Source organism: Ranitomeya variabilis, chromosome 6, assembly GCF_051348905.1.
Source record: "Ranitomeya variabilis isolate aRanVar5 chromosome 6, aRanVar5.hap1, whole genome shotgun sequence".
Lineage (NCBI taxonomy): Eukaryota > Metazoa > Chordata > Amphibia > Anura > Dendrobatidae > Ranitomeya > Ranitomeya variabilis.
The window spans coordinates 500569695-500583096 of record NC_135237.1 but is presented as its reverse complement, the minus strand read 5'-3'; the positions used below and the strand labels follow the sequence as shown (position 1 = coordinate 500583096).

Genomic DNA, 13402 nt, shown 5'->3' with positions numbered 1-13402 from the left:
AGACACAGGGTTGCAGTCTCTTTACCTCTTTACTGAAGGCTTCAGGATCCGCAATCCAGAGCACTGCTAACAGGGCTGGCGAGACTGGCTGGTCCGAAGGCACATCCAGAGTTCCCTTTGCAGGTGGAAATCAGTAGCCTTCCTACTTGCGCCTGTGTGTTGTAGTACTTCCCTGCTGAGCACCACAGGATAGTCCTCACAACAGTCGTGTATGTTTCTGTTTCTCTCTCTACATCCCCCAGATGATATGGATAGGACGCACCCCTATGACGGGGTAGGCCTGGAGTTATTTTATAGGGACCCTAGAGACGCCCCTCTCCCACAATTTGCCTCCGTTGTCTTCATTAGGTGTAAAGGTTGGACAGCCAACTTGGGATTAACTGCCCTGCCGTAGTTCAGAGTAATGCGTAGAGCCAATCACTCCCTCGGCGTTCCGGCCGCTGGCTACGCGCCTCAGAAGGATGTTGCCGATCTCAAGGCAGGACTCCTCCCGGTCTTATCTCCTAGTGCTGTGATCTCGTTTCTCACTTCTCCACAATATACTTCCCTTCTTGTCCTTTCTTAGGATGCTGCCGCAATGGGGTGCAGGCGCAGCTCCGTAACGCTCTATCTCGTGCTAGGCCGCTGTCAGGATCCCACCCCTGACAGGTCCTCCCTGGGTCTCTCCAGTCAGCTTTCTCCCTAACTCCTATCCGACTACCAGTTTTACCAGGGTGTGAGGAGTGGCCTAATAGATAGGACCCTTTGCTCCCCCTGGTGGCCGGAGTGTGAAGTGTAGTGTGTGACTGTGATACCTGGTCAGGTGAACTCCTTTAGTGCCATCAGACGTACCATCACTCCCCCTGGTGGAAGAGCGACAATACTGCAACGACCAGGACTCTGGGGCGCTGCACTTGCGTCGCTTACGGTGCTGCTTGTGTAGTTTTCAAAAAATCACTGTTCAGCAGTTGATTATCACTAGAGGACTAGTAAACCTGCTGCCATGGAGTCCTCCATATTCATGAGTTCTGTATAACCCCACCCCATCACTGAAGGGCAGCTTTCTGCCTATGCACAGTGTACACAGAATGCTGCTAATCAGTGATGTGGGCCGGGTTATACTGAGATTAGCACTCAAAGAACTGGTAGATCTGCTGCAGAGAAAACAGTGATTATCTCAAAACTGCAGCAAGCCGCTCAGTTAGTGACACATCGCTGGAATAACACTGCTCTCAGATGATGTAGCAAAAACCTGACGACAGATTCCCTTTAAGCAAGAACCCTGTGAAAACTTTGAGAAGAGGGTTATGACTAAAGAGGCCAGTTTAAAACATGAACATTTCCTGATTTATACTACAAGTCCCCTATGAACAGTATATAACAAGAAAAAAAAATCACTCTAATCCAGGCCATCATTTTAAACATTTCCCAAGACCATTGTTCAAAGCTCATTATTAACCCACAATTCAGTGTATTTCATTCTTCTTCATTACCATCTCATTTAGAGGTTTCCCGAGTCCTTGTGGTTGTGTTTCCTGCTCTCAGTGGTATCTTCACACTACACACAGAATACAAGGCATATTCGCCATAAAATATAGTATTGTGAAGGACATGAACAGTAGAATTCAATGTGTGTTAATCTGATTGATCCAGATTGTGTAAATGATAGCTATAAGTGGTTAGATTAGATACTTGTCTCTAGGTTTTGAGTGACTGCACGACAAGTAGCTATCTACAGTTGTAGATACAATCCAAAATGTAAAGTAGAAGCAAAAATTAAAAAAAAACCTTGATATGAGGCACCAAACTCAGCTTTGCTGCCCTTGACCAATTCTTAGCGGCACACAGAAGCTAAAAAGATAAAGAATATACTTGCTGGTCCTCGAAGACTGCTAGGGAAGAACAAACAACATCTTTCTGGTACAAATGTCCATAAAATGAAATGTGACTTCTAAATCTATGATAAAGTTTGATGCATGTTATTGAGTCAGGGTTTTTGGTAGCTGTACATGTATCTTGATAACGTGATAGGTAACAGCCATAATGCATTGCTTTTAATCATATGTAATCAAATGATCAAAGTTCTTGATTCCGTGACATGTCACATTTCTACAGCAGTTTGCACCATAAAAGTGCCAATTGTTCTCTGCTAAAAGTCTTCCAGACCCAGCCAATTCCTCCTATATTCTTTAGCTTTGGTGAGTCGCAGCATACAAGGAAAAGAAGTACACGCCCCCAGTGAAAACTGTCTGATAACACCCACTTGGATTTAAAGGGGTTGTCCTGCCTTAGGGTACAAGTCTGCAGCCACTCTATGTGAGGACTCTCCAGTGTCGGCACTGGGAACGGTGAAGTATGTGATTTGCATACATGCGGCCAGATGCCGACTAAACGTGTAGAAACTGAAGTTTAATGAACTATATTAATTAAGTTGCTTGGTGCACCCTCGGCGTGGCCAATAGGCTCAGTTGTTACATGTTTTACTAATTAGTGCTCACCTTACAAGCGATGGTGGTCACATTCCCCCCAGTGCAGCCCCTCAATGTATTTACAAGCCCCGTGGTTATCCACTATTAGTGTTGGTGTGATAAAGGTCTATAATGACCGAAACGTTACCCATTGTATATGCACCATCAATGGACTACTGAATTAAAACCAGTTTCTTTAATTTATCTACTTTTGAATGCCAAATTCACCTTATTGTCCTAATTCTTAATAACTAAAATGCATATAATTTGAATAGAAAGGTTTCATCCGAGAATCCGCCGGCCTGTGAGCATTCAGGTCAGCAGCTCCATTTCTAGCATAATCAGTATTTGGATCTGCCGGAGTCCTAGTTTCTGGCACTTATTAGTTTTTATTATTGCCATAAATTTCATTAGAAATGTTCCGACTTATTTACATGTGAAAAAAAAATCTAATTCCAGTATCAAGGTGTTCAGTCTGTCTCGGTAAGATCATCGTTCTCCTGCACGATACACTCAGTCCCATTCCAACTGTTGTAATACTGAGGCGCTTTATCAGCTACTTAGCAGCCAGACGTGCTCCTTGCATAAACATGAGCAGTCTGTGGCTGGAGAATACAATGGAGCTTTCCTGCAAGGTGGCTCCCGTCTCTTTCATTTATTGATATTCTGAAGTTTTCATTTTAAGTGCTATTCAGAAGTGGTTCATCCTCTCCGGTGGCAAGTGATGTGTGTTCAAAAGCGTGCCTCTTCAAAGTCGCTGTCTGTCGAAATCCAGCCAAGTGCAGACAGGTTCTCCATGATTCTTTTCACATTGAAATCATGATGTGATGTTACTGAGCTGAATGAGTTCGGGCGTCAGTTAATACCAACTGAAATGACACAGAGAAAACAACCTGAGAAGAAGAATACTGCATCTTTGTTCTTTTGGTAGTTTCCTTGCTACAATGAAGAGGTGCAATTCACTATCAGGGCTCAATCAGATGAACATATAATATGGACACGTGCTTGACCAATGCACACTGACCCATGCAGACTGACCAATGCACACTGACCGAAGCAACCTGACCAATGCACACTGACCAATGCCGACTGACCAATGTACACTGACCAATGAACACTGACCAATGACACTGACTGAAGCAACCTGACCAATGCACACTAACCGAAGCAGCCTGACCAATTTACACTGACCAATGCACACTGACCAATGCACACTGACCAATGCACAGTAACTAAAGCAACCTGACCAATGCACACTGATCAATGCAGACTGACCAATGCACACTGACCAATGCACAATGACCAATGCAGACTGACCGAAGCAACCTGACCAATGTACACTGACCAATGCAGACTGACCAATGCACACTGACCAAAGCAACCTGACCAATGCACACTGACCGCAGCAACCTGACCAATGCACACTGAATGAAGTAACCTGACCAATGTACACTGACCAATGCACTCTGACCAATGCACACTGACCAATGTAATTCCAAAGGTCTGTTTAGTTTACAATTTTTTCACACGGGCCAAAAAACATTGCAGCATGGACTATTTTCTTCTGTACAGTATATCGGATGGGACTCGCCAATTCATGTCTATGGGGGCGCAAAAAGAATTGAATCCTATAGAGAACATCCGTATTGCATACGATTCTTAAGGATACATTGCCATTAGTAACCAAGGAAACTGTAATGGATCGGGTACTCTTGATGTATAAATGCAGATGCCACATGGGCATAAAATATGGACACAAGGATAACATAAAAATTGTCCTAGTTTTATGGATGAAAATTGAACTATTGTTCATGCCTTAGGGCATGTTCACACAAATATTTTTTGGTCTGTGTTCTGTCCATGGACGGAACGGTCTGCACACGGGCCAATTGTGACTTATGTGCACATGGGAATTTGTGCACACAGACCGCGTGGAAAAAAATCGTAACAACACCTTGCACAGAGCTGTACACAGAGACAGTCACTTCCATAACCTACAGTGGTGACCAGTCCAATAAAGTCAGGGCTCGCCTAAACTTAGCTTGGACTTTTAGCAGTGCCCTGGATAAAATGTTCATCTGTTTTTGGTCCATGTGTGTGTTTTCTACCATCCATTCGTCATTCTTTTTACTTTTACAAAAAAAAGAAACAATGGAGGTTCCCCAAGCTTGTCCACTCCAAGCAACCGGTTAGCGAAAACCAGGCAGCAAGTGGATGAGACACAAATGAGCTGGGTTTTTTAGCACACCCACTCACTTGGACAAGTGAGTTTGGTCCCTTAATTTGACTAAATTACAAAATTTAGGTGTACAGCCTATATACTGAAGATCAAAACTGTGCATTTGTCAGCTTTGTAAAGCCTCATTCACATGTCAGTTTTTACAAAAAAAAGTTTCATCAGTGATTTTCATCAGTTTCACCAGGTTATCATCAAAGTTTCATCAGAGTTTGGTCAGAGTTTAATCGGCTTTTCTCTGATGGAAAAAGTGAGTAAAAAATGGACAACACATGGATGGCAACCAAGTGTTATGTGATTTTTTTCATGGACCAGTAGACTTGCATTGCAGATTTTGATCCACTAGTTCGATCAATATCGGTCATGTCTCCGCTATTTTGCATGGACCACTCAGTCCAAGGGAAAAAACGGGCATGTGAACTACCCCATAGACTGTTTTAGGTAGGAGTGTTATCCATGAAAAACAAAGATAGTACTCGTCTGAGAAAAACTGACATCTGAATGAGGTCTAATGGAGAAGCTTCAATGAGGCTTATGGGCTCCACAAAAGTTAAAGCGGTTTCCCAAGACGTAATCATTTTCTTATGATGGGCCTAAGAACTAACAGTCAGGTAGTAAGCTACTGGTCTACCTGGTGCTCGCTCAGATCAGTCATGGACCGCTCCTGCTGGCGATTCTGCTGCTCACCCCAGAGTGATATCTTAATATAAAGAGATAAGCAACTGCTACTGAACAGTTTCTAAGTAACTAAACAATGGCAAGTATGAATTATTTTAATCATTACCTCATCATATGAATTTTAAAAGTTAAATTTTAATGACCCGAGAGAGGAGTAATATTCAGTGGGGCTCTGCCCTTCAAGTTTTTGCATATGAATTGGAAAAACACCAACTATCAACATGTATATGTCCCCAGTGACCTGCATATTCTGCTTGGATCAGGGAAACTCAAATTATGGGCCTCTTGATTCTCCTCTGACAATATCATCATAGGAGAGAAGGATCTGGCCTGTCGTATACGGAGATCGGGGTAGATACTGTAGCTGACAGCTGAACACTTGTTTGGTTGACAGCTATCTCATGTAATGGTCTCCTTTCCACCCGTAGAATTGATTGGTCCAGCTTACCCAAAAAAAGTTCTGCAGGTGGAACTGGGGTTCATCAGATTGCAGCCCTTGAGTTTCTTAGAGTTGGTTTTCGTAAAAATAATTGGACAGATTCACTTATTAAATTCCAGGGTTATAAACCCTTTTTGTTATATTACATGTCAAATATTGTAAAAGAAAATTGTTCCAACGCAATTTTTGTTTCATTCGCAGCTTAAAATGTTTGATTCAAATAATGATGGGAAGCTGGGACTTACAGAAATGGCCAGGTAAGTGGTCAATCCATTGCACGTATCGCTGCACTACTATAACTGGTGAGGATGAAATGGATTTTGTACCACGTGCAAAGATCATCTAACGCTCCCACTAGTTAGTACTAGCTAGTTTACAAACTGATGTCACTATGATAAAATTTTGATCAGAATAATTTGACCATCCTTCTCGAATGTGGAGAAAATGGTTGTGTAACCCTACACTTGAGCCTTTTTTTCCCAGTTTAGACCTGCCTCGAAATACTCTGGCAATGGCAGAATCACTTCTTGTGGCCCCAACAATTGTCTGGGGCACATAAAACCCCAGCCCCGTCCATTCCACACTTCTGCCTTTAAAGGACGGCCTGTGGGCAGGTTTTTCCTAGGTTTCTCTGGCTTAGAACAGGAAGCACAGGCCTGCTCACAGTCCCACCAAGGATCATGGGCATATTATTAACTGAAAGCTTCTAACACTGATTACACAAGAACCACAAGACGGACTTCTTCACCTCAGGTATCATTTTAATCAGTGTAACAGCAGCAACATGACAATGCCTATAGTTTACTTAGCAAAATCCTGCTGACAGGTTCGCTTTAAGTGCAAAGCGATGAATCCTGTGCTACAGGCATCAGCATGAGATAAACTGCGTTTATAGAAGCAGATCTGGAATACAAGGAAATCTTTTTTTGACCTTGTTAGAGCTATTTATGCTGTCGACATAATACCCCGTTAAAACCATTGAAATGCTAATCCCAGCAAGTGAGGAAGTAGAAATCTTTACTAGATATCACTATGGATTAAACAAGCCTCGCTAGTGATTATCTACAGAAATGGATGACTTTTGAGGACAGTGACAAACATCCCTGATGACTTAATATAACGTCTTTACTCCTGTACCTCGCTCTGGGTGGCAGGTTATAGTGAGGTCATGAAGGGGGTTAAGAACTGGCCGAAGGGTGAAGCTAAGGGAAGAAATGTACTTATGATGGGTATTAGCTGAGGTTATGGTCAGGAAAATCTGCTAGTATTTAAGCAATTACATGTCCGGCATTATTAACAGAAAGCATTTCCTGCTGGGCAGTCTGCTGTAAACATCAATTTATAATCTTTTACATTAAATTGTAGACCAAACCTATCAACTGGAGCAGATAATTCATGTTATAACCCACAGAGTAATTTGGAAATGATGTGCTGGTCATACAGTCCACAAATGTAGAGTTATATTGAAGAGGTTTTCTGTAATGAGAAATAGACCATCTAGTAAGGTTTTTTTCATATCTTACATAACCCAAGAAAACCAAAATGAACAAATACCCTGTAGTAAGTAAATAGTAATAGTAGATGTAAATAACATAGGGCACTTGGTTAACATTATTTTGATTAAAAAACAGCGTCAAAGCCATCCTACCACGACAAGGTGTACCCAATCGGGACGGCACCCAACTCTCGTAGTTCAATTTGTTTGGTTTAGTTTTTTGTACTTTGTACAAATGAGGGCTTGTCTCCCTTTTTTGGGCCGTTCATTTTGCTTACATAGCTTTCCCCGGGCATGTGTTGGAACATAAATCGAAAGAATTGGGCACTTGAATGGGGGTTTGTGGTGAAATCAGATAAAAAGTAGATTATGTGGTCCAAACTGTGTGTACAGTATGTGACGTTTCGGTCATATATAGACTTTTGTCGAACATGCACACTGATGATCCTGAGAGGTCCTGTTCAGGGTAAATTGTATGGTATCCTTCAGATAGCCTGCTGAAGAGGATTTACCAGGGGTAGCAGAGCAAGGCAGCGCAGTTAGGTAATGCGACCTCTGGGGTTGTGGTGCGGGGTGCTGAACAGTCTGGATCCAGGTCCTGCTCTGTCCTTATCTATTCTTACATCTGCTTGCACATAGTGCGGTGAACTACAAGAGATAAGTATGTCACAGTCTGGGTACACCTTGTCGTGGTGGGATGGATTTATGCTTTTTTGATCAAAGCAGTATAAACTAAGTGCCCTATGTTATTTACATGTACTATTACTATTTATTAGAGGGGTTTTGCTCATTTTGTTTTTCTCTTAGGTTCTGCTTGTTATATGGTCACAGTGTGAGTGCACACCTATGCACTATACTTATACCAACATATGCTCTGGCTCAAAAAAATTTGGATAGTTTTTCTTTTCCTAGTAAGTCATTACCTAGCCACAGTATAGGTCATAAATTGCAGTTCCCGGGGTTCCCACAGCTGGGACTTCTACTGATCCCTAGAATGAGGATAAGAATTAACTAGTGTTGGTGTAGATCGAATTACAGGACCTGGTCCATCGGCCTCTTCAATGTTCTGTGACCAGCGATTGAGAACCTTAAGTATTGTCTCCTTCCTCCTGGCATCCACTGCTCTTCCTTTGATTAGCCAGCCTAACACTTCATCGTAGTAGCGGTGTGATACACATGTGACGTCATGTAAGGCCGGCTAATCAAAAGAGGAGCCACGAATGTCGTTAGGCAGTTCTCACCAATGACCATAGATTAGTAATGTGACCACTGGATCAGTTGCTGAGAATGGATTTGCACCAACTTCAGAATTAACCCGATTAAATGGAGCATAGACGGTGCATGCGCTTAGCAACTTCACTCATTATCTATGGGGCTGCTGGAGATTGCAAGCTCTGCAGACTCTTCATTGTTTTCCTTGATTAGTCTATCTGGACATTGTCTAATTAGCTGCTGGTGTTGCAATGTATGAATTAATCTGACAACTAGGTGTTTTCAATCCCCTTATTATTTGCATTATTTGTAGGGTTACACTAAAAAAAATATTTCAGGCACATTATAGCTTAAAGATAATTTACCAGCAGGAGTTCACACACCAAAGTATTTATATCTGCATGTAGCACTTTCAAAGACAAGTTCAGCAATACCTTTACATGGCCAGTGCATTCCTCTGGTACTTAGACATCAGAGTTTCAATTGATATGCAAATGAGGCTGAAGAGCTAGTGTAGATCCGAATCCTCTGTCAGTCCAGCTCTATTTCCTGCTCAGTGCTGCGTCCTCCATGACTGACAACTCCTTTGCCTGAAGTCACACTGTCAGTCAGGCAAACGGAGGCAGCGCTCGATGGGGATTACAGCTGGAGTCACAAAAGCTTTAGATCTACAAATAGCTCTTCAGCCTCATTTGCATGGATTCGTCTATTTAAGAACTACATGTGCATATAAATAGTTTGTAGGGTAAAATCCTTCTGACATACTTCCTTAGCTTAACTACCGTTATAGTATTTTATAAACTAATACTCTGTAGATTGTCTTCGACGTGCTTGAAAAACATGTTCGAGTCCCCACGACAGTGTGTCTCGCGGCTGTTCAACACCTGCAACACATGTAGAGATTGCCTGATTGTTAGGTAATCCCTGCATGGGTTTGTGGCTGTCGAACAGTCACAAGACAAGCAGGCGCAGAGACTCGAACAAATTTTTTGAAAATGCTGAAGACACTCGATGGGCCTCAGCATGTTCCTTGTAAAAGCAGGTGTAACCATTAAAGTGCATGTGCATAAAAACTTGAGCGCAGGTCCACACGGGTTCATGATGGGTAAGTGCATCTTCTTATATAGCACTTATTTTTAGGTTTTTTTCATTTTATACATTTTCATTTTGACTTCATTACATGTGCTTTGTATCAAGTTGCAATATTAAGTGTGGTGTACTACGGTCTCGCTTTATGTTTCCAAGTTTTTATGCACATGCACTTTAATGGTTACACTTGCTTTTTACAAGGAGCATGCTGAGACTCTCTTACACTTATATGGGGATAATGACACACTGCTCTGCCTATACTACACATTCCATGTATATATAGGACTTACACCATCCACGCCCAGTATTTTTTAGTGTGACACTGTGCTACCAACACCTGTGTTATTGTAATTCTGAAGACTCTCATCATTTTTTTAACCCTGTCTGTTATTCGTTTATTCGTTTGCCTGTTCGTGTAACATTTTGCCTTAATAAAATATGATATATTTGTACATATATGGACTGGTACTCCATGTGTCTTGTAGGATTAAATAATATATCATTATCTAAAATTAAAAGGTGAATAGAGTTGTTTGGTGGAAGATTGAAGATTTTAATCCTTTACACAGAGTTGTAAGGACAGACAAAATTTACCTTTATTGATATAATTAAAAAAAAAGGTTTTGGTACCGTGTTACTTGAAAAAAGATTCTCAGTGGGAGAAACAAATTACGGTAATAATCTTGTAGTTCTGATACCTTTTAATGACTAACAAATATAAGATCAGTGATGTTACAAAGCGAGCGTTACAGATTACTTAGGTCTCTCCATCAGGCATGGTATAACAAAGTATGTGAAGAAACACAAATATATACATAAAAAGAACAGAGATATGGCGCAATAAATGGACATTTAAAAAAAATAATAAATACTGAACTATTTTACTTATGGAAGAGCTGGAGCCCAAAGGAGTAAGAAATGAAATACTGAGTGTCTAAGGCTACGTTCACATTTGCGTTGTTGTGTGTTGCGTTGGCGACGCATCGGTGACGCAACGCACAACGCATGCAAAACGCATTGTTTTGTGACGCATGCGTCCTTTTTTTGCATGATTTTGGACGCAAAAAAAATGCAACTTGCTGCGTCCTCTGTGCCCTGATGCGTGCGCCCAAAGAGACGCATGCGTCACAAAATGCAACACAACGCATGTCCATGCGCCCCCATGTTAAATATAGGGGCGCATGATGCATGCGGCGACGCTGCGGCGCACAACGCATATGTGAACGTAGCCTAAGGGATGGCTGGGGTACTTTATAGTGGTCATTAGGATAAGAAGAGTTGGAAAAAAATATTATATATTTGAGCTAAGACCTCCTAGGGTTCATAAGGGTATCCACATATGGTAATGAGAAAGCCAGCTCACCTAGTACTTGAAGTCCAGCTTGCACGGAACCAGGTGGATCCGCACCAGATAATGTACTCAAGGAAAAAAAAATTGTTGTTCCAGCGTCTGGTAAAATAGTTCTTTCTTTTTTTTAAGTCCATTAAAAATTTACGAAAATTAACATGGCTGCATAGACAGGGCAAGTGAGCAAGATGCATTTTGAACGCTCACTTGCGTTCTTTATCACAGCTTGATACAATATTATGTCACGCAATCCCTGTGGCCAGTTAGAGACCACTTCACCCCCGTTCTTTGGTCAGAACACTCTTCCTACTTCCTGACATAACAATGTCACACAATTTCTGAGAGAATCAGTTCCGACACCGCTGGAACGGCAGAGGCGCAGGATGGAGTATAAAGTATAAGTGTTGTTATTATTTTACTAGGGGGGAAACAATGGGGTTGTCCGAGTAGTAGACAGCCCCTTTATTCTGAGTACATTCCTTTTCTGTATTATCCCAAGAATGTAATTACTAATATTAAAAACTTTTTTTGTTCCTAAGATTGCTGCCAATCCAAGAAAACTTTCTTCTAAAATTTCAGGTATGAGTTCAGTTCCTTCACATACTCATAAAAATCTTACCAGTTCCAGCTCTAATCCGATATGAGAATTCTCCTTCTTATCGATATCTATATTTACAAGAATTTTCTTTTTGCTCCTTTTATCCTATAAATTCCAAGTACCATAAAGACCTCCCTTTAATGCAAGACTCACCTGCCCCAATACAATTCACAATGACCCCTATGGCTCCCAGGATGGCACTGGGTTTGTTCTATTAGTAGTGGCCGTCAATATAACACGGGATGTTTGGGAAATTCCAGCCACGTAGTATATACCCCTTCTAAGCATTTTTAGGTGCTGAGATGACCTCCCAATTTTCTTTGCATATATTATTGCAGATTGTATAGACTATTTATATTACTGCAGACATAATATTATTATTATTATTATTATTATTATGTTATAGGGTGTGAAGATGTGTGGCAAAGAGTTTAACAAAGCCTTTGAATTATATGACAAGGTATGTTACTGATTTTTATATAGATCTTGTCCTGTGATATGTTTCCCATTTATTTCATTACATGCTAGCTTGGCTAAATATATATAATATTTTTTGGACTTTCAGACAAATTAGAGAAAAAAATGTAAGCAAAAAATGTGGTCAATTCTGTACTAATATCCCCTATCCTGGTTTATACACTGCTCAAAAAAATAAAGGGAACATTAAAATCCCACATCCTAGGTATCACTGAATGAAATATTCCAGTTGTAAATATTTATTCATTATATGGCGGAATGCATTGAAAACAGTAAAACCTAAAAATGATCAATGTAAATCACAACTAATATCCCATGGAGGTCTGGAGTTGGAATGATGCTCAAAATCAAAGTGGAAAATCAAATTGCAGGCTGATCCAACTTCAGTGAAAATGCCTCAAGACAAGGGAATGATGCTCAGTAGTGTGTGTGTGGCCTCCAAGTGCCTGTATGACCTCCCTACAATGCCTGAGCATGCTCCTGATGAGACGGTGGGTGTTATCCTGAGGGATCTCCTCACAGACCTGGATTAAGGCATCAGTTAACTCCTGGACAGTCTGTGGTGCAAAGTGACGTTGGTGGATGGAGCGAGACATGATGTCCCAGATGTGCTTGATTGGATTCAGGACTGGGGAATGGGCAGGCCAGTCCATAGCTTCAATGCCTTCATCTTGCAGGAACTGCTGACATACTTCAGTCACATGAAGTCTGGCATTGTCATGCATCAGAAGGAATCCAGGGCCAACTGTACCAGCATATGGTCTCACAATGTGTCTGATGATCTCATCTCGGTACATAATGGCAGTTAGGCTACCTCTGGCGAGCACATGGAAGGCTGTGCAGCCCTCCAAAGAAATGCCACCCCACACCATTACTGACCCACTGCCAAACCGGTCATGCTGAAGGATGTTGAAGGCAGCAGAACGTTCTCCACAGCGTCTCCAGACTCTGTCACGTCTGTCACAGGTGCTCAGTGTGAACCTGCTTTCATCTGTGAAGAGCACTGTGCGCCAGTGGTGAATTTACCAATCCTGGTGTTCTGTGGCAAATGCCAAGCGTCCAGCACAGTGTTGGGCTGTGAGCACAGCCCCATCTGTGGATGTCGGGCACTCAGACGATCCTCATGGAGTCGGTTTGTAACCATTTGTGCAGACACATGCACATTTGTGGCCTGCTGGAGGTCATTTTGTTCCTCCTTGCACAAAGGCTGAGGTAGCGGTCCTGCTGCTGGGTTGCTGCCCTCCTACGGCCCCCTCCATGTCTCCTGGTGTACTGGCCTGTCTCCTGGTAGCGCCTCCAGCCTCTGGACACGACGCTGACAGACACAGCAAACCTTCTTGCCACAGCTCGCATTGATGTGCCATCCTGAATGAGCTGCACTAC

At 42.0% G+C, this 13402-nt stretch overlaps 1 protein-coding gene across 1 annotated transcript in view; it reads left to right on the top strand.

The window, feature by feature from the left end:
- The window catches only part of CALB1 (calbindin 1), an 83522-nt gene that overhangs the window by 61837 nt on the left and 8283 nt on the right, over window positions 1-13402 (top strand). The window contains exons 7-9 of the mRNA XM_077270806.1: window positions 6002-6057; window positions 11484-11523; window positions 11949-12002. Coding sequence (XP_077126921.1) covers window positions 6002-6057; window positions 11484-11523; window positions 11949-12002 — 150 coding nt within the window. The remainder of the gene's footprint in view (window positions 1-6001; window positions 6058-11483; window positions 11524-11948; window positions 12003-13402) is intronic.